This window comes from Cyrtonyx montezumae, unplaced genomic scaffold (assembly GCF_038088225.1).
Source record: "Cyrtonyx montezumae isolate F1298 unplaced genomic scaffold, pur_monq_1.0 scaffold_2, whole genome shotgun sequence".
In the NCBI taxonomy this organism is placed as follows: domain Eukaryota; kingdom Metazoa; phylum Chordata; class Aves; order Galliformes; family Odontophoridae; genus Cyrtonyx; species Cyrtonyx montezumae.
Window position 1 is genome coordinate 54,480,714 of NW_027071936.1, and position 27,878 is coordinate 54,508,591.

Consider the following 27,878-nt stretch of genomic DNA (forward strand, 5'->3'; position numbering starts at 1 on the left):
GGGAAACTCCCCGTGCTTTTGTGTAAATGAAGGTCCTCATTGCGGCCACACGTGGGTGAAACCTGAGTTAGGACAACCACGATCCTGTTTCTCCAAATTAATTTATTCCTAAGCAGCAGGCGTCAAATCCAATTTTACCAGAAGCAATCATTAACCTTGCATAAAGTCATAAAAAATATATCCTAACAACGGCAGCTTTGGTTTATCATCCCTTGAGAAAGAAGGAAATAGTGTCACCCACACAGAGGGCCTTGCACGTGAATTTCCCAGCAAAACGTGCACACTGAGTGCGCTGAGGCGGTGTGAAATAACCCAGGGAAGCGCACTGCAGGAGGGAAGCTCCTTCTCTACACAGGGCGATTAAGTCAGAAGCCAACATTAAAAAATAGACTGAAATAAACTTAAAAAAGACAAACTAAAAATAGAAAAAACTTCGAATGTCCTCATAATGTTAACTGTAATTCGCTAATAAACACAAAGCATCTGTCTTTAACGGGTTCGTTGTGAGAAAGGGCATTAGCAACACAGCTCCTGTAGATTCTAAAGACCTGAGAAATGCTCTACGCAAAGCCATCAGTGGTAGGCAATAGGTAAGCATATAAAATGGTCTTTATTTTGAGATCTTGTTTTCACAGATACCAACCTTAGGGGATTTCTTCTCAGACCTGAAGTTTCAGTTCTGAAGCAGCATATCTCTTCCTAACCTCAGCAGGTAGATCCAGTGAGGCAGCCAAGAAAACTCTGCCATGCACCTTCTTTCAGCTGAAAAACAGCTGCCTAGCTCACCATCACAGAAAGAAGTTAAATAGCTATTGCTGATGTTTGTTTTCACAGAATCACAGAAACAGAGGGGTTGGAAGGGACCTCTGGAGATCAGTTCCTCGCTAGAACAGGTTCCCTACAGTAGATTGCAAACAGTTTTGTTACCTTGATAAAAATACACGAAAGTTTTCCTATTTATAAATAGGAAAATAGAATTTAACTCTCCGCATAATAATAGCTAAGGTTGCCTGAATGTGATCTATGAAAGGATCCTCAGTGCAAGGTCAGGAATGAGGGCAGGGGTTCCTTCCCAGATACCACTGAGCTCATAAAGGAAGTTCTTCCTCCAGATCTTTTCACTAAGTTTGTGGTTTTTGCTTTGTCAGTCTTGGGTTACTGCTCTTTACTTGCTCCTTGTTTACATTATTGATAATACAGTTATTTGCATCTGAACTTTGTGATTTGTTAATAAATTATTATACACAGGAGGTTAATCAGGGGGTTTTGCTTCCATCAAAATGTTTCTCTGTGTGTGTTTTCAGCTTGTTGCCATTCAGTTTTATTAATTAAGGAAATGTGACTTTGGAAAAACAGAGCTAGGTACCCTGTACGATGCTGTAACACTGCAGTCTCTGCTTGTTCTGGGTATTGAAGGTGCCCATCTTTGTTAAGCCTGAAATAAGTCTTTTTGAGTGGAACAATTGGAATAGTTAAAGTTTAAAACATTTTAAGAGCGTTATTTAACAATAACCCGTTATGAGAAAACTTTTCCTTTTTTTTTTTTTTTCTGATTTGGCTTCAATTTGTTAAGAATAGAGAAATGAGGTGATCAGCCTGACAGTACCCAGCAGAAATGGGGGGGTGCAGGAAGGCCAACAAAGCCAGCACTTTTCTTTCCCAAGGTAAATGTGAGAATTGAACTCACTCCTTGCTAACATTCTGGCACAAGAGGATTTCCACAGTAGGCATAAGTAAAACAACTGTCACTGCAGTGAACTGCCCATGGATCTGTGTGTTTCTCAGACTGGTGTGCTAGTGGCTACATATGCCTTCTATCAGGAAAACTACATTTTTTTAAGTAGTGCCATGTCTGATAAACTCCAACATTTAGAACCCTTGGAGCTCTGTGAATTTCCAATATAAGGCTAAATTAATGCTGTTCTAGGCAAAGTGTGTCCGCTCTTCTGCCAGAGCTTACACTGAATCCTTGAGAGGATTAGAAAGTAGGCTCCCAGGTGGATCACCTTTTTGACACAGTGAGGCAGTACAGACTACCCCCAGCCATCCCCAACATCTGACCATCAAGTTTCATTTAGCATGGTTTAGCATTTTACTACAAGCACAGATAGTCCTGGCATCCAAAGTATGGCTGAGGACTCAAGTCCTTTGTGAAAGAAGTCTGGCAGCAGGTAGGACCAAATAATACTAACCTGAAAATATGAATAAGAAAAAAATATGCTGTGCGTCTTTTCAGTGCCCTGGGTTAAAATTTGCCTCTAGAAAGTGTTTCTTCTTCAGTGAACAAAAAGTCTGATAGAATTTGACTGTATCCTGACTGTTCCTCACAATCTTCCATTTCTCATGTGAGTGTGCTCTGGTAGAAGTAACACCACTGCCTTTAATGGGATTAAGCTTAGTTATACTAGCAATGATGTTCTCTGTATGAAAGGAAATAGGCTGCTTCAAAGGCTACAAAGTCAGGTTAGGAATCATGGAGAGTCATTTTAACATAATGCTCTGGATTATGATGATAGGATGGTAGGCACAGTGCCACTAATCACTGTGGACACCTGTAATTGCTAGCTGTCAGTGGTCAGCAGAACTTCAGACTGAGGGAATTTGAACTGAAAAGAGTGAAGGCTTTTAAAATAATTAAAGAAATTGTTCCTTTCCTTTTCTTGAAATAGCAGTGACTGTTCTTTTCATAGCTTCCTGGTTTCACGGGGTAACTGCTGTCATAACATTTAGAGAAGGTTGAGATGAACAGTGAAAATGAGAAATGGGCTGAGGTAAGTAGAACAGTGAGTGCGAAGTGACAGCTGAGAAGAGCAGCACACCATCCAACCCAGCACTCACTGCTGTGAACAAAGCATCTGCAGCAAGGCGTCTCCTCACCAAGACGTCTCTTCCATGTCTTCTGCTACAGCCATACCACTACCAGGAGCGTGGGCTGACTTATCTTCTCGCTTAGTGGGTGAGACAGTTTGAACACCAGCACTCCCTTAACCCAAATCTCTTTTTCTCAGCCAGTTGCTCTTACCCAGCTGCCTTGTTCAGCCCGCTGTTATTATCTTGCTTGAGTTGTTGTTACTTGATACAAATTTCTACTCTGATTGCATTTGCTTCCACTGGAAATTTTTTAAGATTACTTCAGAAGAGAAAATATCGGACAGTAGTGAGGGTTTATCTACTGAACAGAACAGCATAGCTCATCATTCACTGAAACAGACGCCCTATCTACATAGAAAGTAAAAAGCAAATATAACCAAAATTAGATGAATGTGCATGAATCAAGTAAAAAGAACAGAAGTTCTGCAGCTTGCTCCGTTAGACTTTGGATAATATTGGTCAATAAATTATCGAGTTTGTGGAAGGGAAGGGACTGACAGTTGGAGGAATGGAAAAGCAAATCAAGTGATTGCATGCCTTCCTTCATTAGCAAGCCAGGCTGAAGATAAAATATCTTCCCACGTACAAGGTTGCAAAACTGTTCCACAGTAGCATCTTTACAACTGACGCAAAGTGCTGTGTGGTGATACAGAATAGGTGCTGACATTGCTGACTGCAGGTCAGTTTGCTACAGCAGGGCTCCTCCTGATGTGCAGTATAAAACCCAACTGATCAACTAGGCAACCAGGTTTCAAAGCTTGGTCAGCTAATCTGATACTGCAGTGTTTCATCATCTTGGTTGGCTTTGAAATATATATTTATTATTAATAATAATATTTTTAATATCATTAGCATTTTTTCAATTCTGTGAGAATTAATTTCATGCACTTATCTATCTGCTTTGTTGCACACTTTGAAGCTATGCAGAAGTTGATGAGTCTTTTCTGGTTTTCCTGTGTAGTTTGCATACAGAATGCAGAGCTCTGTGAACATAAAGCAACAACACTGTTCTGTGTTAAACCATGTAGCAAGGGTGGAGGTGTGAGAAACTGAAGCCCAGAGTTTGATGCATTTGTCCTATAACTCTGTTCCACTGCATTAAGTATCTGTCTTCTCTGAATAGCCATTATTTGCACCTGACCTATGTTCATGTAGATCACCTAAGCAATTGCTAACACAGATGCAAAAGTGTCTGCAGCATTTATTTAAATATACATGCATTTATTTTCATTTTCAACTTTTAATTTTAGGTATTTGTAGCTTTTCAAATCTATAAAGTTTCCAGCCTGGCCTCTTCTGAAAAGACGTGGAGAAATTAGTTGTGCAGGAGGCCTCCAAAGTAAAAATGATGTGTGAATGGGTGGGATTCTCCATTGCTACTGAATTTTGTGTGAGGAGGTGCCCCTGAAAATAATTACCTGCAAAAATCAGCAATGCCTTAGTTGTCACCTGCCTCTGAGTCACTAATGGACAGTTCTGAACTTGTTAATTCACCCATGTTAAAGCACCCAGGGGACATTTCAGTTCAAATGGAAACACTATTAGCTTTGGCATCAGAACAGAAAGCCCAGATAAAACTAACTTTGCACTCTGTAGATGTTTTGGATAGGCCACTTTGTTTTTACTTTTATTGTAAGTAAGGGTATGATCTCATTATACTCCAAGACTATATTTCCTAGGGAGGATAGGAGGTCTGCAGAGAGACCATCAGCATGCTGTACATGTTAACAGTAGCAGAAGAAATAACCATGTCCCATCCCTCATCAGCTGCATCTAACTGGGGATGCATGCACATTCTTCTATGCTGATGACAAGTTTTTGGACTAGTCTGCAGCATGTGGGTTTGAAACTGCAAAATTGCCTCCACTGCTTCAAACACAGGTCACACATTGCATGGGTTCTGCAGGCATGAGCAAGCTCACCTGACTGGAGGCTCCAGCTGCTGCACCTGGAGTGTGATAAAATGCCCTTTAAAGAGCCACCATCAAGCAATTATTTGTAGTATGCACGCTACAAGCTGCTGGGGATTTCTGGTTCTTTCATCCATTTCACTGCTAAGCAGCCTGTTTCTCCACATGGAATTTATTCTTTTTGTCTCATATGCTGCTGAGGGCTTTAAGAGGGAGAAATGAAAATACTAGATCAGCGCATGCTGACATGCACCATGCCTGTCTCTTCTCTGTAAAGCATTCTGCTCTCTCAACCAGAATGCACTGTTGTTTTTTTTCTTTTCCTATGCACTTTCATGCACTGTGAAAGTGTGGGAGGACCAAATGTCACCACTTTGTCTTATTTTGCTAGTGACCTTTCCATCACCCTACACGCACTCTTGACTATATGTAGTGTCTCATCTCGTGGCTTCTGCAGGAGGCTGAGGGAAGGAAAGAAGGAAGTAAATTAAAAAATAAAGAACAAAGAAGAGAAAAAGAAAGCAAAAGAAAAGAAAGATCAATATTGATAATGGGTAATAAATCAATAAAATCAAACAGGTTTCTGCTTTTAGTGTAAGTAAATGTGAGAAGGCACACGGATGAAGGGCACAATGCTGTACTGTATGCTGAGGCAGATGCACTATTTTTGAACTGCAGAGTGTGAAAGAGTCAATCCAGCAGTCCATGACAGAGCAACATCTAAAATAATATTTTCATATTTACATAGACTCGGGCCATTCGTTTCTTCTTCCTCCCACCTCATTTCTCAAATAAAATACTTGCACACTGCAGAAGGGTAGGGTGGATTAAGTCTTAAGGCAAACAGCACAAAGCTATTTCATTCCTGCATGAATCACTGCATGGTCTGATCCATCTGTCCATCACCTGTCACATCTGCAACTGGGGATAAACTTAGATAGGCACAGGGAAAATCTTCCTCACAGGGTTAAATGCTGGGTGGTGGGCACCAACACTGGCGTTCAGTACAGCTGAGGAGTGGATCTCCACTATGTTTCAGTAATGATGAATTGAGCCAGTGACCAGTTTCTAGCTGTTAATCAGCAGCGTGAGGAGGTTTGTTTTTTCTCAGAACTGATGGTTGGTCAGCAGTGAGTACTTAGGAGAAAGTACTGAAAAACTGACTTGCAAAGGAAAAAAACACCAAAAGATACAGAACTGTGGATTCACTCTCTTCAGTTTGATAGGAACATTTCTGACCTAATGACTGTGGTTTATTCAAATATCTGGAGAGGGTGCACCCAGAGGACATAGAAGATAAAAAAAAATAATAATGCAAGACCTAGTTGATTCAAGGGCAATCTCCTCAAATCCCAAAAATGATTTATCCTGATGTGCAGGAAGCTGAACTGTGGCAGGACTCCAGCTTGGCTGAACTAGGAATCCCTGACTGATTTAGCTTAAATGTTGGAAGAAAGTGCAAGAGGGATATCTGGGAGTAGTGTAGAAGCATGTCTCAAGGTTTTAGGTTATGTGATAAAGATAATTTATATTCCCACAAATCCCACAAACAGGTTCAGAGAGACAATGGTAGGTGGGGAAGTGGAAATAAAACCCAGCCAGGCTACTCTCAGGGCTATCGCAGAGGCCGTGAACTCATCAGAGGCCTATCTGCACAAGCACAGCGAAGCACAGGGACACAGAGACAAGCAGGAACATATATCAAGGGCTTTTGAGGGTCAACCACCTTGTCTAGGTCCCTCCCAGGGCTGTCCCAGCAAAGCCATTATTAGCCCAAGTCCCGGTGTGGTATCCATCATGGTGGCCATCAGGAGAAACTCTCTGAATCACCTTGATCTGTGGGCATTGCTGCTCAGGGGATGCAGGGAAGAAGCATTTAGTGACTGCACAAGGGTTTTAAGGGGGAAGAACCAAAGGTTGGTCAAAGGAGGGGCAACTGGGCTCAGCCCACAGGCTCGAGGGCCTGTTATACGCATGTGGTACCAGTCACTGGCAGTGACTGCGGCTGTGCAACAAGTGTGCCATCAAGCAAAGCTTGATCTGATAAGCAGGTGGTGTTAGCCATTAGGTTTTAAAATAAACCTATCTAGGATGATTTATTGTTAAAAATGCATGGACAGCTAAATATGTTATAAAAATAAAGCTGTCTGGCCACTTAGGCATTAGTATTGTGAAACCAAAAAGGAGACAAAGTACGTCTCTTCCAGAAAGAAAATATTCAGTAACTGACATTTTTGAAAACTCATGGTATCGTTCACTAGTGTATGTCAGAAGGGACTTCTGATCTATTTCTGATCCCACCATTTGTTCAGTTCAAAGTTTCTGATACCCATCCATCAAAAAGATTTTAAGAAATGCTTTCCTCTTAGATGAGTATTTTTTGAAAAATAGGATGAGATGAAGGGAAGCTGTGGTGAAAAGCATACCACATGGTTATCTGTTTTTTTCTTCTTTTTTCCCCCCAAATTAATTCCATTAGGGATTTGTTAAAGCAGAAATGGCTGTGATCTCTTCAGTTCCCTTTGAGTTCTGGAAGACAAGTTCTGTCTCATTCTATTTTGTGCTTCCAACTGTCCTTACTCTTAAATGGGAGATTACAGTGAAAGAAATAAATGAAGCCAAGTGTTTCATTCCTCTCGTCAAGCATTGAACCTTAGCATAGAGGAGAAAACTACCAGTCAGTGCTAATTTTTCCTTACTAGTAAATTTAACTTTCCAAACTTTTCTGAATGCCCCTGGATAGGTAAGGTTTGTTTGCTTCTTTGTGGATTAATTATTGCTCTTTTCCTGTGAAATTTTTCTGCAGTCGAAAGTGATGATTTGGGGACATTTACAAAGCCACTACCAGTTGAACATACGTTAACTTTTTTTTCTAGAAACCTTCTTCGTAAGGAAACTCCAACCAAACACTGAATAGAAAAAAAACCCTCTGATCTTTCATAAATGATTATTTCACAGTGAATTTCATGGCTTAGCGAGATTAAAAACCTTAAATTAGTGGCCTGCTTTTTCCCTTATTGTTGTACCCCAATGAAATGACACTGGAACTACCAGATTTTATGCTGCTTGTTTCTAGGACATCATTTATGGACAGACAGATTTATTCAGTGGGATCAAATATCCTGTGAGATAGACTGGCAAGAATGTGGATACACCCTGATCTTTCTCAGAAGTCGTAACATCTGTTCTGCAGCTTCAATGTTCCAAACCAGGCTACAGTTTTGACTGCCTTACAAATTAATAACATTATGATGAAAAGTGCATTTAAAGCTCCCATTCTGAAAAGGGATGCTTGGGAATCACTGTTCCTTAATAACTCTCTTCCTAGCCTGGTTCCTTTCCAATTGCATGGCTGCATGTGTTTCTTTACTTGTTGCTACAGTGAAGCTCAAGTTCCAACAGCAGAATCTTACTGTTCAGTACAGGACAGGCTAACCCACACTAATGACTGACTTTTTGCTTTATTTATTGCAAGAGACCTATCTTCCTCCCATTTCTATGCTGTTTTTTTGCTAGCTCTCCTGAATGCTAGGCTGTTTGCTCCTTGCCCTTCACTTGGAAAGTCTGGCACTTGTATAAATGCTTCCTAATCTTTTCTGCTGCCTTAAGAACATCCTGCTGTCACCAGCACTGCTTTTTTGCATTTTTCAGTTCACAGTTTCTTTCGCAGGCCAAGTGGCAATGCTTGTAACAAAACAAAATCATAGTTAGGGTTTGTGCAATTTGCAGAGTGCCCCTACAGACAAGCATGCTGCTGGAGTGGTGGGCACAAGAGCTGTGGAGTAGCTCCAGAACAGTGTGAGTGAACAAGCTGCTTCACTCTTCTGCATCACCTTCACCTTCTATTGATACGCCTTCCTACTTAACCATGTCAGAAAGTAATGACTTAGACAAACTTAAAATAAAATCATTCAGGAATTTAGTGTTCAAAGCACTGATCTGCAGACTGGGAGGGACAAATTTAATGAATCATGAATTCAGCATGAATCATGTTGTGAAGAAAGTATTTTTTTATCAATAAATATTTAATTTATTCAAAATGGAACAGTTGCAATTGAAGAGATTGCCAGAAAGTGAGAGATCTACCAAAGCTATCACCTAGTAGTTAAGGATCTTCTGATTGCCTGAGCAGACATCTAGCTTGGGGCTACTTAACAGTCTGATGAGTTTGCTGTCCTTCTTACTGCAAACCACTTTTCAAAGTTTTCTTCTAGTGCAGAGTAAAAACAAATGCATTAATCTCACTAACTTTTCAGTGCTTGTTTTCTGGCCAGTATTAATTCTGTTTCATGGCCAGTGCTAATTATTATGCTGCTCACACATTTTGGAGCTAAGAAACCAGGCTCCCATCCCACTGAGACAGTCAGGGAAACAAAATTGTTATAAAGGTATGCTATGCAGGCCCAAGGTTGTGTAAATTGCAAAGTTTATCCTGAAAGAACTACAGGGGGTAGATCTGGCACTTGGAAGGGATCCCTGTGAACATAAAACAGGAAACTGGAAAAACAAGATCTTTCCTAGTAGCCAGCTGTGTAAAATATGCTTTTGTATATTTGTGTTTAAATATTTGTCCAGGATTAGATGCTGTGTCTTCCAAGTTTATCAGTTATTGTCCTTAGATTCTTTTTGTGTGATACATGCCATATGATTTACTGGTAATCATTCTACTTTTTTATTACATTCCAGCAACTCCTATTTTATTTAACCCTGTGCTTATGGGTAGTGGTGACAAACTTCAAAGTGACAAAGAGACTTCATTCAGCTTTGTGGAAATACCAGCTATAGGTTTTATTAAAAAAATTAAAAAAAGCTGGGCAGCTTTCATTAAATCAGAGGTATTCCTAGTCAAATGGTCACAACTAAAGGACTAATTACCTTAGTACCCATTACTTAAAGAAGTGTGTATTATTAAACATAATTTCCTGCTTCTTTTCCCTTTTATAAAATTTTGAACATTGTAATTTTTCAGCCATATTCTGCTAGAAGTAGAAAGTAACCCATTTGAACTGCAATCAGATTTGCTTTTGCTGCAGGTGGCAGGAAATAGCAGAAGGCAGATGATGGGAGCTGCCCAGACGAGGTGGATACTCTGGCACGGTGTGAGGGCCACATATGTGCTGTGCTCCAAGGCTCTGGTTTCTGCCACCCCCCTGGCTGCCAGCCTGCACTTGAGCTGCAGTGCTGCAGCGGGGACAGTGTCTTCTCTGAGCGTACCTTTGTAATTCCCAGGGACATAATGGAATTCAGCTGCCTGCAAGAATCAGCAGATATTACCTTCACCTCGTAAATACAGTGGCAAGTAAATTTAAACTGGGCAGAAACTGGAATTAGTAAAAACCTGAAAATCAAGAAAATACTTGTAAGCTGCTTGAGACAGCCTAACATTTATCTAAGATGCCGTGCCTCACCCTAGTAAGCTATTTTAAGCCAAACCTTTTGGCTCTGCTGAAAGCACCATTCTTCCAATTTACACTGTCTGTTGTTGAAGCAGAATACAGCAAAATTATTTCTAGCACATCATAAATAAAACTATCATAGAAGTTAGCTTCCTTTGAACTGAGTGTTACACAGCTTCTTGTGGTTGAAGTGTAGGTTTCACTATATTTGAGATTGCTGATTGGAAACACGGTCATGTCAGCTGAATATCTCACCAAGCCAATATGACAAAAATAAACACCAGCAGTATTAAAAGGGCAGAGAGGTAAACAAGTTGTCCTTGCTTTATTTGCATTAATTCTTACTCCAAAGCACTCGACAGTTTGCATTTAAAAGCAGGTAGAGCAGTCATGAGCAGACGTATCTGTGTTCATGCACCATCCATTCCGATAAAATGGATTATTCTGAATTACAGTTCTGTTTTTGTCAAATGAAACAATGGGAACACATGCAGCAGAAACAAAATAAGTTAACAGAAGGGATGTTTATTTCCTTGCAGTAAGGAAGAATGGGATGCAGTTGAGTCTTCAAGTGGTTCAGAAAAAGAGCAATGATAGGAAATACTGAATTAACATCGAAGTACAGTGATGTCGTGGTATGTGATACTGTCATTTGCCACGAGTAGTTGAGTATTAACTGATCTATTCAGAATACTGCCATCAAAGTAGATTCAAAATAAAGCAATAGATGTCTTCATACAAAATATCGACCCCTTGAAACATTTTTCCCCTTTCAGTTTCAGTTTCAGACTGCAGTTTCAGACAGGTGTATCTCCAGCACTGCTAGTGCAAACTGTGAGTGATTGAACATTTTGAATCTGTATTTGAACCACCTTGCTGAACATTAGCAGGCATTCAGACATGACAATTTCTCCAAATGTGCCACAGCTTTTATATGAGGCATTGTTAATCAGAGCATTTACCAAGTGTTAAGCACTATGCACCTACTGTGTAGTTGTAGAAATAGATAAGGAGAGAGAAGAGATTTTCTTGCTCACAGCTTTTTGTCAACATCTCTCCCTCACCCAGCTAGTAACAAATGATAACTGTCTCGGGATTTGCTAACACTTCTGCCCTGCTGTTTCAGAAGTGCTGGCTACACTGTTCTTTCACATTAATTAAAAGTTATACTTAACTCAGAACAGATCCACACTCAGCTTCAAATTTGCTGAGATCTGAGGAAGATCTGAGGAAGTCTGTGCATATAAAACTTTGCCTTCTTTTTCTGGCTATAAATCTCTACAAATATTCCTAAGCTTTTCCAACAAGTTTGAGATGCTTTATTCAAAAGATATTGGAAAAAAAAATAACTGCTGTCTTTGCTGCTGAGTTGACGTAATGGGAAAGAGTGCAAGAATATTAGAAATGAGGAAACAGCGCAAAAGGTTTCTGAGTATGTTGGTCTTGGCATAAAGTTATACAGTAAATAATCTCAATTTAATGGAATCATATCTATCCTAATAAGTTTGTGGTGGGTTTTTCAGAACAGAATTATTTATCACTTCCTACAGTGTGTTTGGTATCATTCATAACTACCGGTCTTGACTGTACTGCTGAAATAAGAAGCTTCCAGAGGCTGAAAGGTTTCCATAGGTTGAGGAGCAAAAGCTGGCTAGCTGGGATGGTCAGCTTGTGGATGGCAGTTGCCTTGTTAACGGTATTTAGCTACTCTGTGAATCACTACAGTATTTGTGTCACTGGTTAGGACAATACTAGACGAGAAAAGTCCATGGGTATCTCACACACTTTAAGCCTGATATGAGTTCTTTTTCAAGTTTCTGAAATACATATAATTCCTTAGAGCCCTAATCCAACCCTATTACAGGCAAATGCAAATCCATATGTAGCATAAAGGGATTTCCAATGGACTCAAAGATTACTGTGGGAATGGAAACCAGAAAAATAAGCAACAATAATGTATTTCAGATATTATAACTTTCAAACATGCAATCTGACATAGTTGTACCAGAGACTGAAAAGATGCAATCTACTATGAAGGTCCTAAATCACAACCACTGAGATAACAGGATCATTCTATCCCAGTTTCCTGGCAATCAACTAATAACACAGAAGCTAACAGAGAATGTGAAATAAAATTCTAATTACTTTCTAGAATAACTGTTTTTTATAAGAGAAGGAAAAGATGGGTGAGGCTTTCTAGCAGCAGTAAATATTTTTGTTTATACTGTTAGTAGTTGAAATCTGGATAGGAGTATGAAGGGTTTTAACATGCATATTTGCCAATCCCAGAGCTTGGGTGAAATTGTGGTTAGAAATTGTGGTTAGAAATTAATTAAAGCCAGCCAAGCCAAAAGAGGATATGGATTCAGTCTATTCACTTAGTACACTAAAGCAGATCTGAACAAAAAGCCTACAAAAGAAACAAACATGAGCTTGTTCCAGCTGCCTCTTCTGTCAGAAGATATAGATCCTCTTTGTGCTCCTGGTGCAGATCTAAAGAAAAGAAAACAAACAGGATGTTCACAGCACAAGGCTGAGCTAGGATTCTTTTAAATACCAGAGGTTTGTTGCCAAGGGTAAAGTTTACAGTTCGAGTACTAACCCAGATTATTTGTAAGTGCTTGTCACCAGGTTCCCTTCAGCTGTGATGATTTTATAAACAGATTTATCTGCGTGCAGAACCCTGGGAACACTTCTTTCTACCTTGTTTGTTCATACTACCTGCACCTTCATTTCCATATCCATATCCCATCTCTGGCTTACACTTGAGATAGTATAGAGCTCTTCTAGACAGCAGTAGTTCTGAAGGTCTATATTTTTAGAGTCTTCTTACAGTACCCAGATCTATTTCCAAGACTCTCTGACATTGCAAAAACGCAAGTAATAAATATCACTACTAATTGCTGGCATTGGGTGCCTTTCTGCTTATGTTTGTAATCCACCTCTGCCACCTAGTGGGTATTTTTTCAATTACATGTTTTCTTCAAAATGGGTAACAAAGCTCAAAAATCTGAATTTTGGCTCAGGAGAAACGCAGTTCAAATTCAAACAATTGTTAAGTTCATACTTAAGAAGCCCCAGGTGGATCACAGCACCTCCTAAGCCATTCTTCTGCTACTCTGACCCAGCCCTCTCCCTTGGAATGCTGACGTAAGGAGAGCTGTGGTCACAAAAAAGTCACTTGCATAACTGTTGGCTTTGGGCTGGAGACATTAATATCCAAAGGATAAGAAACAAGGTATCAGTATTGAAACAACAGTCAGGCATACTAAAAGGGGATGCAGTGGAGCCTGCATAACCTACTCTCAGTATTTATTACTGAGGCGTGAAAATGACGTGTACACCAAGTACACAAAATACAAAGGAAGCCTTTTCTTAACAGATATCACAGAATGGCTTGGGTTAGAAGGGACCTTAAAGATCATCCAGTTCCAACTCCTTTGTCATGGGCAGGGACACCTCTCACTAGACCAGGTCCCATCCAGCCTGGCCTTAAACAGCTTTAGGGATAGGGCACAGACAGTCACTCCAGGCAGCCTGTACCAGCATCTCACTCTTTCATGGTGAAGAATTTCTTTGAAAAATCTAACCTAAATCTCTGTGGGTTTTTTTTAGTTTAAAACTGTTAACTCTTTGTCCTGTCACTACATGCTCTTGTAAAAACTCTTTCTCCACCTTTCTTGTAAGCCCACTTTAAATACTGGAAGGCCACAATGAGGTTTTCCTGAAGCCTTCTCTTCTCCAGGCTGAACAACCCCGACTCTCTCAGCCTCTCTTCATAGAAGAGGTACTCCAGCCCTCTGATCATCTTCATGGCCCCCTCTGGAGCTGCTCTAACAGGTCCATGTCTTTCCTGTGCTGGGATATATGCTGTTAGTAGTGATACCACTAATGACCAAACTGTCCCCATGCCAGTTAGTGGACCATCACAGAAGAAGAATCCATCTACAGGGAAAACAGATCTATAAGATAAACATCAAGAAATTTACAAAACATCTGCTTAAAGGCTCTTTTTAAAAGGGTGGCTAATTTTAATGGAGATGTTATTTTTGCAGAGAAGTGATTTTGGGAAGAGTGTAAGTATTCATTTGTGTTAAGTATTTCAGCTAATTACATTTCAGGGATAGGTAATAATATTTAGCATGCAGATTGGGAAGTTCTGTCTTGATCAGGGGTAGCATAGATTTGAAGTGCTTTAAGCCTATTGTATTGCCATGCACATAAGAGGGAACAGAAAGCTCAGGAAGAAAAGCAGCTAGGAAACTTCTCCTGAGGATGATAATGACTGAGTTGTTTAGTAATTACTCCAAGAGAATATGAGACTGTTGCTTAGGATATGCTAGTGATTATGTTCCTTTAAGTACCAACAAAGATGGACGGGAAGAAGTGGCTGCTGCACTGCACACAGTATGTGGTACTGCAGAAATGGTATGCTCATCCCTTAACTGAAAAGAAGAAAAAAAAAGTTTCCAGATTTCCAAATTTCCTCAGCTGAGGAATGCAATTCAGTAACAGAACCTTGAGACAAATGGATTAAAACCTAGGTGAAGAGAAAAATATTCTGTTAAGAGTTAACAATATCCTATTTTATAACTTTATTTTATTACTTTACTTTGTGAAGTGCTTTCCTTCAGTTTGCTAATATTGTCACCATGTTCACAGATATGATTTTGCGTGGAACAAATGGATTTTCCTTTGACATACACGAGCAAAGTCTTATAATTCACTGGCAGAACAAGGAAACCATATTTTAATCCACTCAAGTGGTATCTGATAAAGAAGTCAGGAACAGTTTGATTCTAATATCTGCTAACTGAAAGGATTCTAGAGCTATCAGTCATTTCTAAAACACCACTGTTTTCGTTGTATGTTTATAGGTGGGTGCTGGGGCATAATTTTGATGTAAGAATAAATGTTGCCATGTGATGAGTGACCAGAACAAATCGAATACTCATTTTCCCTTTAAGGGTGTATTAAAAATTGAACATATGCTAACATATGCAATGGAAAGCAACATACACTTCCTTTGTTATAGTAAGCGAGGTGTTACTGCCACACATTCTCAGTTCAGAGGCAGGCAGAATGCATCCAAAACTGCATGCAGGAATTGTGTGCTGCCATATAAAGGGAGAGCAAATTGGTCTGTTGATAGCAGAAGTTATCATTGCAGCATTACATGGGTTTTAACATACGAAACATTTGCAGGTGCCTGAATTAGGGCAGGAAGGGCAGAAGAACATAGAATATGGACAAATGGATGGATTGTGAATAAAAATAATAAAACTAGAGAACAACTTCACATTTCTGTATCCTGCAACTTTCCAAACTGTGAGGAAGTTCTCATATTGAGATGTTCATATATTATATACATATAACAACACAGTGATTAATAGACAAGTGAAAACAGCCATCTTTCAAGTAAAATTAACTTAAAATATATATTAATTTAATCCTCCTTATGCAATAAAGAAAAAGGAAGGAAAACAATTGAAACCCATTATGGGAGTTATGTTTGCTCAGTGAAAAACATGTATTTTGGATGTAATATGCATTCTCTGCAAATAACCTACTGGACAGAAGCAAGTATATTAAAATGTAGATACTGAGTTTGCATGTTAAAATGGAAGATAAAAAATCTTCCTCAAAATTTGGAACTGGAGGTGCTAGTAGTTGGAGAAATGTTCTCTAGTTCTATTGCCATTTTATCAAAATTTTCAGTATTTATGGACATTAACAAAAATATTTCAAGATTTGGAGTAGATATTGCATTAGAACACTCATGTTTACAAACTGCATTCATACCATCAGACAGTGATTGTATGATTAAAGTGAATTAATGTAGACCTAATTTGCCATAGCAGGGACTCACTGACAATTGTGTGCAGTTTGTAGACACAAATCATTTACTCAATATACAGTAAGTAATAAACTTAGGAATAATGTATATTTCTTACGGATTATATATATATAATTGTGAAGGAATGTTAATTGTTGACTTCTGCATTTTTCACGTGGCTATAATGACACCGAGGATGGATTGAACTTCTTTTACTTACGATGAAAGGGTACACTTGGAATGATCAGGATTATCCAAGCAGAGTAAGAACATTACAGGCCTGTGAAAAGATGGTTTTATTTTGCATCTTTCAGATTGAAAACTGAGGAAGATGAATGAAGAAATAAAACAAACTCAACATCAGTATTATGTCTGAAGATTCCCTCGAATGATACTCTGAACTAGAGCTGTAAATATTATTGTTAATAAATAGTAATTCTGCAGATACTCAAGTTTTAAACTACTGCATAGATTTTCCATCCAAGTAAACATTTTATAGTGAATAGGAATACAAGGCCGTCTTCTGTGTCTAAACCTGGATAAGTACAGTGTTCCACTGAGTTATACAATCATGCAACAAGATGTAGTATTTTGCTCAATTCATTGCTCAAAAATGCCAAGTCTAAAAAATGTGGTATCAGCTCTCTAAGATACCAGTTTCTTACTGGAGACACAGCATTAGTGGCACTTAGATATTTGAAGTAAAGCAATAATTTAAGGTAGATCAGTTGCTTCTGCAAATACACTGTATTTATGAAGGATTTTCACTTACTTGTAATTGTCAGTACAGGTGACATCATAACCGAGAGCTTTCAGCCTGTCTTCTAATATCTGTACAGTATTATATCCACAGGAATCTCTGTGAGAAAAGATTTGGATATTATTGCAATTATTTTACTATCTATTTTCCCTTTGAACTATTATCTAGCTCCCATTCAACCTGATGGAATTAGTAAAGTGAATCCCAAGCACTATTCAATATTTAATTCTTCTTTGTGACTACTTCTGCAGAGGTGAGCTATACTTTTTTCCATAAGCATACAATTCTTTGGTTTCAAAAGAAAGGCTCAGAAACACTAATCTAAAACATGATTATTCTTGTTTCTCTTGTCAGAGATTCCATAGAACTACAGTAAAATATGTGCTCTGGCTTGGCAACAGCAAAGTGTAATAAAAGAGAAGCAAAAAGAAAGAGATGAGATGTGAAAGGGAATGATACAAAATGAATGGTTTCAAGAAGAGCATCCTCACACTCCGAAGTATCCATGTGACATCAGGGATTCAGCCACTAGGGGTGGATATGGTGACATCTGAGGCTGTTTTTCTCATCCTTTTCAGCCAGGGGACTTTTAAAACCAATTAAGAGCTATCACAGAATCACCAAATCCCAGGGGCTGGAAAGGACCTCAAGAGATTAAGTCCAACCTCCCTACTAAAGCAGGCATCATACAATAGGTCACACAAGTAGGCATCCAAATGGATCTTTAATATCTCCATAGAAGGAGAGATGATATAGTAAATTGCAGGGACTGTGGAGATGGTTGGAGTAAAGCTTACTTACTCTACTCCTCAATCTTTGCTTCTACACATCTATGCATGATGATCTCTTCTTTCACTCACTGAGAAACAGTAAGCACTGTAACTTTCCCCTCAAAAGTTATAATGAATAAAGTATTTATTTTTTCCTTTATGAAGGCTTTTCACCCCGCATTACGATTTTGTTACCTACAGAGTCCATTTTCTACCATTTTCTGTTGAAAATTTTCATTTGGTTTTTGGATATTATTTTCAGACTGTTTTGTTTGTTTGTTTTTAAAATGAAACAGCAGAATGAGACTTGTTAAATCTTACTTTTTGTTCTTGGATTGATTTTAAGTTTTGAGAAAAGATAAGACCAGTTGTGGTATTTCCATGCTTCTGCCAATTTCCAGGAAGGTTAAGATAAGTGAAAATGAAAATAATGTATTTGTAAAGGCAAAAGAAATATTTCATATCAGCATTTAATCTGAAATTCAGTTCGGCCCTTTCCCAGTAAAACAGCATATGCTATATCATCTCATCATCATAAGGTTTGAGATCCACATAATATATCTCAAACTAAGTCAACATCAGAACTAACATTACAGTTTATTTTTATTTTGTTTACTTCTGGTATTTATATACTCTTTGGGAACATCAGCTTGTGACTCCTGTGTTAGCAAAAGCATCAAAAATAGTTCTAGTTTAATTACTGTGAAACTGTAGTAAAAGTGAAAGCTAAGGTTAAATTTTAAAGACAGGCTTAAAAAGAGGTGATCTTTGTTGGAAGATACAACTTACATATTTGGTCCTTCAATATCATCCACAACCCAGATGACTACTTGTGAGATCTTGTCCTTCTGGAGGTAAGGTATTTCATAATCTGCAAAAAAACTGATTCCAGAAACATTTTTTTAGAACTATTTGGAAATAAATCCCTTGCAATAATCAAACTCTGATCCTGCAATGGGATATGGGCCTGCTTGATTTTAGATTTGTATCTTGTGATTACAATCAGACACAACACGGAGTTGAAAAAATCTGATTCACATTCTGAGTGTGCACAAAGTGAAACACATTTAATCTGAAGTTTTGTTTTTATATTCTTCATCTTTGAAGGGCCCAACTAAGTAGAGTTATAAATTAGAGGTGAACTAGAGCGAAATGAACTTTAAAATGCAAATACAAAACAAAAAGCATTTGATATTTAGTCAAAAAAGGATTGCTCCTTTAGTTACAATTTTGTTTTAAATAAAATGTAGTAACAGCCACAAGACATATATATTTTTAGAAATGAAATCATATCAATAATAATGAAAGATTTTGTCTAAGAATACATAAGACCATAAAGGAGAAATTTCTAGCTGTGTTTATCCCTGGCCCAGGATGAATTTTCTACTTTATTGCCTTGTGAGATTTTACTTTGCTAGGTAATTAAGTAATAATTAAAACAGGATAATAATATGGAAGCTAAATCAAATACATCAAATGACATCAAATAGAAAATGCCAGATCCAACAGATTGTTTTAATGTCTGCAATATATATATATATGTATATATATTTTGGTAGGTATTTTAAAGCCACAAGTTCTAATCCTCCAGCAAAGATGTAATGTTTTCTGACTTTATCTTTGCTGTTCTCCCCCCCTCAACCCCACTGTCACAAAGCTTGTAAGGGCTGTGTCTTCACTTAATGTCTGACCCAAACCTCATCTTACATGTATGATCTGATTTGCCTATCATGGGTCATTTCTGCATCTGAGCAAGCAATTACTCTACTGGAAAGGAATCACAAGGCTTGAGATGGCTGTTGGTGTCCGCTGGTACACAGCCGAGTCCCATCTATTAACATGTTAATTTAAACTTCTGGAGAAGTGGAAGACTACTACTGGCAGTTGCCATCTCTAGTCAAGTCTGGTACAGCTGCGACTAACCGGGGATCTGTAGTGGCAACAGTAGGTTTGCCTGTCCAAGGTGTTCCAGCCTGTCTAAAACAGTGAAAGTATAACCAAAAAATAAGATCCCAGTTATTCTTTAATTCTTTTGCTTGTTCATGCATATATATCTGCCATTAAAAATGCATATTCCTCCAAAATATAACAGTATCTTTAACTAGAAGAGCCTGAAGCCCAGGAAGAACAACACACAACAGTCTTCAGTAAACCAGTTATTTAACCATGCAGCAGAAGACCCAAACCACTGGTTGACCTTTTTCTTAGTAGACATCAGACTTTCAAAGGTGTTCACACACAGTTTTCTTACCCTCTGACTGGATAAGCTCCTCCTTCTGCAGAACCGTTCAACAAGACATGTATTTCCCCAGAACTGTGTTGTGCATACTGCAATACATAACAGAATATTTTTTTTACAGACTTGTTATATTACTTGTTACTGTCTTGCCAGCCATGATTACCAAGGAGACAATTTTACTAGGGCAGTATCTCAGAATTGTGAAAATCATGTCAAACTAGCACCCCAGCCTGCTCATTCCAGCAAAGAGGACAAGAATTATACAGCCAATACATGAATGTAGTCTATCTTTTCAAATATTTTCTCAAACCTATAAACAACTTCTTCAGGTCAGAAGCATTTTGGCACTCCTTGTACTTGATCTATCCAGGTCCTAAGGTCCCTAGTGTGCTTGATTTGATTAGTATACACTTAATATGTATTAATACAGCTAACACAGAATTTGACCATGTTAGCTAGACGGGATGAAAATCAGGCTCCCCCTGCTAAGCATCATTCCCAGCCTAGACAAGACGATTTCTACCTGAGGAAATAATTTAGCACAGTAATAGCCTTAAATCTGTTTTGACCCAGCAATGCTTTCCCAAACCACCAGGGACATGCTCACTAATGTTCACAGTGAGTGTTTATGCACTATTTACAGTCATTGAAGCCATCCTCCAGAAAGCATCCACTGCATTGTTTTCACATTCTTCTGCAGTAGGGCAGGATTCATAGTCCAGTCCTGTTGGAAAGCATGTGATACATACCGTTAAAGTGATAATCATGACTATAGAAAGTGACATCAGAAAGAAATTACATACAATCTGGCATTAATCACTGAACATACAAGACAGTCTGACATAACACAGAAAACTGTTAATTGTTTTTATTTTTTTCTTAGCATTTTCCATCCCCTGCAGTTAACATTATCGGTGATACGCTGTGGACACGATAATTTGGCTGAAATGGCTCTAACTCCATGCCCAGGATGCAGACAGCTCCACATTTCATGGTTTATCTCCTGTGCAGCACTTTTTCACAGTGTGCTTCTCTGACAGCAATGTTAAGTATTCACACAAAACAGGAGAGAAAACAGTGGAGCTACCCAATTTTTTACAAGGTAAGAGCAAAATTAGATCCTCCAAAACACAGCAGTCAGTCTCCATTATAGTTTTACAGGCAAGAGTGTAATGTAGCACTCACTGTCTTACCAGTGCTGTTTTCCTGCCCACACCAGTTTAGAAAATCTCCAAAGAAGCCAAACAGAGTATCACCAAGAGTCATGTAGCGACGAGCTCTGCTAGAAAAGCTGTTGACTAGCAGCTGATTATTTTCCCAGAAGAGAGACTAAATTAAAAAGGAAAACAACATACAGAATTAATGAACCATCACTTGGGCACAGACACAGTGAGTTTAAGCGATGCTGAAAATATTTTAAAATATATTTTGATATTTGTTTCAAAATCAAGCTAAGAATCAGAAATGTTAGCTACCTGTTTATAGGCACAAACTTCATTCTTACAGTGGTGTTAATTCTGATCATTAGAGGTTTGAGGGGCATTTCTACTACACTGAGACTGGAAACACATCTATATTAAATATAATGAGGCCTAGCTTTGCCTTCTCCATCAGATATTTAGGGAAATGGCTTATGGTGTGAAAAAAACATTGTATTTTACACTGTTATTCCCATCTTTGCAAAGCGTTCTCATTAATGAATCTACACAGTCAGTAGCATGTGTAGGTTTAGCTTGTATCACTTAGAGATAAGGAATAATTATGTCAGCAGAAAAACCGCTTCGTAATAGGACCTTTTAGAGAAGGCTAAAGCACACGTTTCTATGGGATACTATAGCACCCTATCTCATTTCTTTTATGTGTGTTTTACATTTTTAACATGTCAGAGTTGCACATTCAGTGCCCTGGGATTTGGTGTGTAAGGAGAAGCAGCAGACACAGCCATTGCAGGCAGAGAATCCAGCTTGAGGAAAAACAGCTGTGCAAGGTCAGGGACTGAAACAGAGCTACCGGCACAGTAGGAAAAACAGGAGACCTTTGTAGCTTGGAAAGGGAGTAACATAGATAAGGAAGACACACAAATCCCAGGCTTCCACTGCCAAAACAGCAAAGAAGAGGAAATGTTAAAATCATCAACCACTGTGAACAAAGGGAGTGGCTGGCACAGAAGAAGGAAGAACTAAAGACACCCAGGACCCCTGTCCTGGGGACAGGACTGATAAGGGGACCAAGGTCTTCTGCATGGAGGAAGGGAGTTGTAAGATAGTATGGAGAAATATGAAGATTACTGCTTAAGTTACTGCTTAAAAGAAATGCAGATAAATACACTGCAAAATGCTATCCAGCTCCAGTTTAGTTTATAAACTGCAGATGGACCAAAATAATGAATCATCAGACAGCCACAGAATGACTTTTGATGCGTTTTGAATGACTGTGATGGGAAATCTTCTAGATGTCACAAAACTGTTACCATAGCATTAACAATCATTACCTTGCCAGTGGGAATTGCATGCAATGACAGTTTGAAAAATAATTCAAAGTCCTGAGGTAGAATGTTGCAAGGATCCTTGTTAATAAAAGCATTTCTAAAGGCTTCCCATAAATCCGAACAGTTCTTCTCACTGCAATTATAAAAAATAAAAATAAAATAACAGAACTGTTCTTTTTTTTTTCTTTCAAAACAGAACAAGAGAGTGATTTGTTCCCTATCTCTTCCAATCTGCAAAGTAAATTCCTCACAAGATTAAGACAGAAAATTTGCAACCACGGAAGGGCATGTATCTCTTTTTTCTCCTTACAGCAGCACCTCTCCAAATAAATTAGATAGAAGTAAAATGCAATAAAAATAGTTGGATTTAGTGTGGAATTAGACATACATGCATTTCATAAAAAATCTTATAAAGTATTCACAATAAGCTCTGCTATCCAGCTTGGTAGAAATGCTAAAAGAACAGCTTTCTTAGAAATTTTAAGGATTCAGAAATCCATTTCTCTTAAAGCATAGCTAAATATGCAAAGCTACTGAATGTAAAATCATTCTTAAAATGTCAGATTCAAGTGCAGGAGGAGTTACTAACAATTCTGATGACAGAAAAATAGTTTTGACAAAAAATGCCTTCAGTGTAAGGAGACCCGAGGACGATGCAGCTTTAACTTCTGGAATGAGTATAGTGACTGAGTGGAGTGTGTACTGTCACTGTGCAGTAGCTCCAAGAGTACCGTTAGGATTCAGCATTTAAACTGTTCATGAAGAGCAGAAAAAAACCCATGAGGCTGTACACTTAGTTCCCTTCTGCCTACTCTGTTTTAGGGACAACAAGCTCTTGCAGAAGGACGGGGCCAGCCATCCAGGGATGGAAGCATCCTATATCTTGTCTATCTAAATCTAATCTATTTTCATGAGCTCATATATGAAAGCTCTAAGCCTGCCTGGAGTAATTAAAAAGTGAATTGCTGCTTTCATCACTTTCCCATGGCACCTTCCCCACTTATGCTGTGACAATGTCTATGCTGGGAACACTGCTCAACAGAATAATGTATTTTATGTGCATCAAGCATTCCTAATGTGAGTGTCTGTAATTATAAAGCTGGAGCTTGAACAACAGTAGTCTCTAAAAGTAAACTAAACGTAGCAATTAGAGTATTTAGTTCATTTTATGTTATCCACATACAGCGGGCTTTTTGCTGGTACTTCTCATGAGATTCTTTGAGCAGCTGCTTTGAGATGCAGAGATCCCAGATTATTTAAAGTTAGAGGGCCCCCAGTGACAAGCTGAACAGCTCCCATGCAGGAAAAAGAACTTTGGTCCCAGCAAAGAACTGGTCATGCTCTCAGCATCTATTTAAAAACTAACATACCTTAAACAAATATGAGATCTTGACCAGAAAATCTTCAGTGATGCAATATAACCCTTGGACTGTGGTTCCAATGTTTAAATAGCTTACTTGATAAAAGGACCCTATTTTTAACTTCAAGCTGTTAAACTTTAGCTCCTGACAACTGTATATATTTATGTCTTGTTCTGCCGAAGAGCTGTGTGCTGTCAGCCCTCACTTCTTCATGTTAGTGCTTGTAAATTATCATCAGCTGAAGTCTTAACATCTTTCTTGACAGTTGAAACTAGCAGTAATTTTCTGGTCAATTCACTGTCATTTTTCACTTCATGTCTTCTCATCTCAGATTTGAACAGCTTGTAAATCAAAAGAATTATTCTTCTCTGTTAGCTCACAATTTCTTAGTTGGCAAAAATGCTTCATAAACTACAGAGTGGGGATGGACTGTAGTTCTGGACCATTTCTTTCAGTCTTAATAATCAAAAATAAGTTGTATTACATTTAATTGGTAATATTTTTTTTCCCAAAAGCTTTCATTATATGCTATCTATACAGAAATATGACTGTTAATAAGTCGTGTTTGTGTAGTACAGCATACTCTATTAAGAAACTTCAAATATTTTCATTAAATTCCTCACTTCTGCATTTTGTAAGATACCTCTCTTGCCATTTTGTATGTTCTCTTTTAATGTAAGGTTCTTCTTGTGTTTCTATAAACATTTTAATGTTTTATTTGTATTGCAGTGTAAATACAAGTTCTGCCAGATTCTTTTCTGTTATTGAAGTAGTTCTGAAAATTATTCTGAAGCAAAACCTATGCCTCTGTTAAAATTAGCCTGGGGGCAATTAAGAAGCAGGCAATGAACAGGAAGGATTATAAATAATTATAATATCTGGCTTGCAGCTGTGCAATATGAAATTTCAATTTTGTTTATATTATTTTCTCATAGACCTAAGGAAAAGACAATAAAATATATAATGAAATTATATGAAATCAATTGTCCAGCTGTTCTTTTTGTACTGCCAGTTTGGTCCTTAATTCAGGAAAGAAATGCTGACATGCTGTCTTGCTTTATGTTGTCCAGATTAAGAATAATCTCATGTGTTCAGATTCCTCAAATTTAAAATTATACTGCAAAAATGTCACTAAACTGTAATATGTAAATACTTTCTGTATTATAGTAGTCACATGATAAAGCAAACATTTCCACAGTGACCACCCTTTATATTGCTCATTTTAGAGTATTCTGTTACATTAGTAAAGCCCTGCTTCTGCTAGAAATGAAATGGCATCTCTTAACTGTCATGGGAACTCTATAGCATGCTGCAAGAGAAGACTTCAGCTAGTTACCTACACAACTCATTAATTTATGTTTTTGAAGTTTATATCATTGTTGTTGGTGTGTACAAACATATAGTTAAAGCTTACTGATGCTATCCACTGTGATGTGTTTATATATTTGCCAAGCTTGAGCTGTTCTGACCAAATTTTATTACCGTGTTATCCACATTGGGATAACATTGAAGGAACATGTAGTTCCTATGGAACTTCAATAAAAGGTTCTGAAATGTTGAGAATGTCATTGAGAAGAAAAACATTGTTTTGCCTTTGTTAAACATCATCAGTCTGTTTTCAAGACAAGTTCTGAATCTTCCTGTTTTGCAGCAGGAACTGAAAAAGTGAAGTTGGGGGAAGGTGGTGGTGTTTTCCACTACTATGAGACATACTGAATTCTATACAAGATCACAGTTTGATACTGCAGAAATCCAGACAGCTTTCTTCTGCAAGTACCTTCCAACTACCAGGAGCAATTTTGTACTGAATTGAAAGAGGCTGTCCTTCAGAGATATTTCTTTTCCACTAAAGCCAAAACAATGAAAACAAAAAAGAAAGGTCATTTTAGGCTTCCTCCAATTTTGTGTAATTGTCACAGACAGTGAAAACTCACAAGTAAATAACATTTCACCAGTTTGATTTTACACCTGGATGAGCTAGGCAGTTTATTTCAGTAGCACAGGACATCTGTGAAGTGTGATCTTCACCCTCTAACTTGACTTGACCTACAATACATGCAGAGTAATGCTGGTCTTTCCAGGAGCACTGACAGATTTTGTGCTTTAGAAATAACATCCCCACATCTTTTGTGCAATGTTCTCTTTACAGAACACCCTTACTAGAGGAAAAAAAAGTTGAACCATTAAAAATACTGCTGTATTTACACTACTAGTATTATTGAAACATTCATCAAAGTTCAATTTCTGTTTACAGAAAGCAGTACACACGGGCTCCAGTAGGATTACTTTCATGGCTAAGTCAGACTTTGGATGACCAGTTTGTGCAGAAGATAACTATTCCAGAAACATGCAGCAACTTACCCAACATCTGGATTCACAAGTCTGATATAGTCGTAGCACCTTCCAATGGTTATGCTTTCCAGGTTTCGTGTCGTACCTTCACCTTTCCATTTTCTTCCTTGTACTTCTGAAAAGTTGTTCATAAACAGAATAGCTTCTAATAAGAAAGACAAAAAAAGGCTCTTCATCATGAATTCTCAACAATCTGAGTTCTTAAAAAAAAAAAAAAGAAAAGCAACCAGATTAAATAAAGCGACCAGATTAAATGATACAAGTTAAATGGAAACCAGAAAGCTTAACATTTAATATCTTCAGTAGTGGCTGTAGCTCTGTACACAAATGACAAAGGACAGAAACTTGAACCTTGCCGGACAATGTAATTTTACTGTTTCCTGAAATGATTGCTAAGGGACACATCACTTCCTTCTATCTGGAAGTCCTGTACTTCAGAAGAATGAGACTTTTATGGTTCTGATGTTGCCACCTGGTGATAATCGGGAAGAATTACAACCTAGTTTAGCATTCAAGATACTTATATTCAGCGTTGCCTTAGGTTTGCTTAATTGCCATACTACAGATTCCTAGAATTCCACAAGTGCTTGCAAGCAGTGCATTTTAGAGCAGACTCATTTAGTTTCATTTTAATTAAAAAATATATATATACATCCCTTTGTTTTTAAAAAAACAAAACACAGCCCTGAACAAAACCAGGCAGGGTTATGACAGCCAGAAGGGCTTAAGACACTTCTGTGCATGGAAGAAATTTCTTCTACTTCTGTTTGCTTTTATTTTGCCTCCAAATTCTTTTTTCCCCAAGAACTCTGTTAGACTGTCAAATGGTACAATTAATGCGTTCCCCAGTGTAAATATTTTCCCCCTCTTTAAAATAATTAATATATACATTTTTTCAACTTCAGAGAAATTTTTGTATGGATTCACATTTCTGAGAAGCATGGCCTTTTTTTCTGTTAAACAGTTTCCGTGCCTCAGTGAATACAGACATCTTTATCATTTCTGTATTCATTGATATGATGCTAGATATACGGGCTGCATATCCATACTGTATAAATATACTAAGTTACATATATACAACAGTACTCACATAACACATTTTGCTGAAGGTAAAAACCTACTCATCATGGAGTAAATTGCTACTGATGCACTTCTCCTGTAAGTGTGGCAACATATTGGCTTACTATAAAAGGAAAGACATATTTACCCAGTAATAGACTTGCAATACTGGGCTTAGTATGGTGGAGATACAGCAAATGCTATGCTTCAGTTACTCCTTCAAGGCTTTTTCTTCCTATTTCCCCTCACAATCTCTCCAAAGGATGACCTATGGACAGGGCATTAGCACACTAATCACATGATTTCAAGTCTACTGCTGTGGGTTAGGATTAGACAGCACAACTACCCACAGAAGTCAAATAAAAAGTTGTTACTATTGACTTCACTTCAGCCTCATTTTGCCTAATTATTTCAGGAAAAAGAGATACCATAGGCACCCCTGATTGGATCTTCTATATTCAAAGGGGATTTCTGTCATCAACACTAAATCTCCTGCTTAAAAATATATACAGTGTAACTTAAAAAGATGGAGATAGACTTTTAGAATTGCTTTTCTTCCTGGGTGCACCAGGTTAGGACTCATAAAGAAAATGTGGAGGTTTCTCAGCAAAGTTCTGCAAAAAAGAATGCTTTTCAGAATTTTGCACAAGCTGATGAAACATGGCAGAGGGAATGTAAATGGGTACAGTAATTGCTGGGATCCCCACCTCATTGTCTGCCAAGCTTCCTGTCCTCACTGACCCCTTGGAAAAATACAATGTGACTGGATGGGCTTCTGATATAACTTGGCAGAGCCACTTTTAATTTGTATGTTCTTAGCTTTGATTTGAAGACTT

The 27,878-nt window shown here is 38.1% G+C and overlaps 1 protein-coding gene across 2 annotated transcripts; it reads right to left on the reverse strand.

Annotated features, from left to right (window-relative positions):
- Nucleotides 1-12,494: 12,494 nt before the first annotated feature.
- Nucleotides 12,495-26,207, reverse strand: LOC136048229 (ADP-ribosyl cyclase/cyclic ADP-ribose hydrolase 2-like). 2 transcript variants are annotated; one of them, XM_065735762.1, is made up of 9 exons: nucleotides 25,993-26,207; nucleotides 22,274-22,403; nucleotides 20,976-21,111; nucleotides 20,424-20,506; nucleotides 19,795-19,871; nucleotides 18,333-18,425; nucleotides 16,786-16,872; nucleotides 16,234-16,293; nucleotides 12,495-12,670 (listed from the first exon to the last, which is right to left on the reverse strand). In XM_065735762.1, the coding sequence occupies exons 1-9, from the start codon at nucleotides 26,160-26,162 to the stop codon at nucleotides 12,556-12,558; spliced, it is 951 nt and encodes a 316-aa protein (XP_065591834.1). In that variant the 5' UTR covers nucleotides 26,163-26,207; the 3' UTR covers nucleotides 12,495-12,555. The 2 variants fall into 2 exon arrangements, with proteins under 2 accessions (XP_065591834.1, XP_065591835.1); XM_065735763.1 differs by lacking the exon at nucleotides 12,495-12,670 and adding an exon at nucleotides 14,188-14,717.
- Between the last annotated feature and the right edge of the window lie 1,671 nt (nucleotides 26,208-27,878).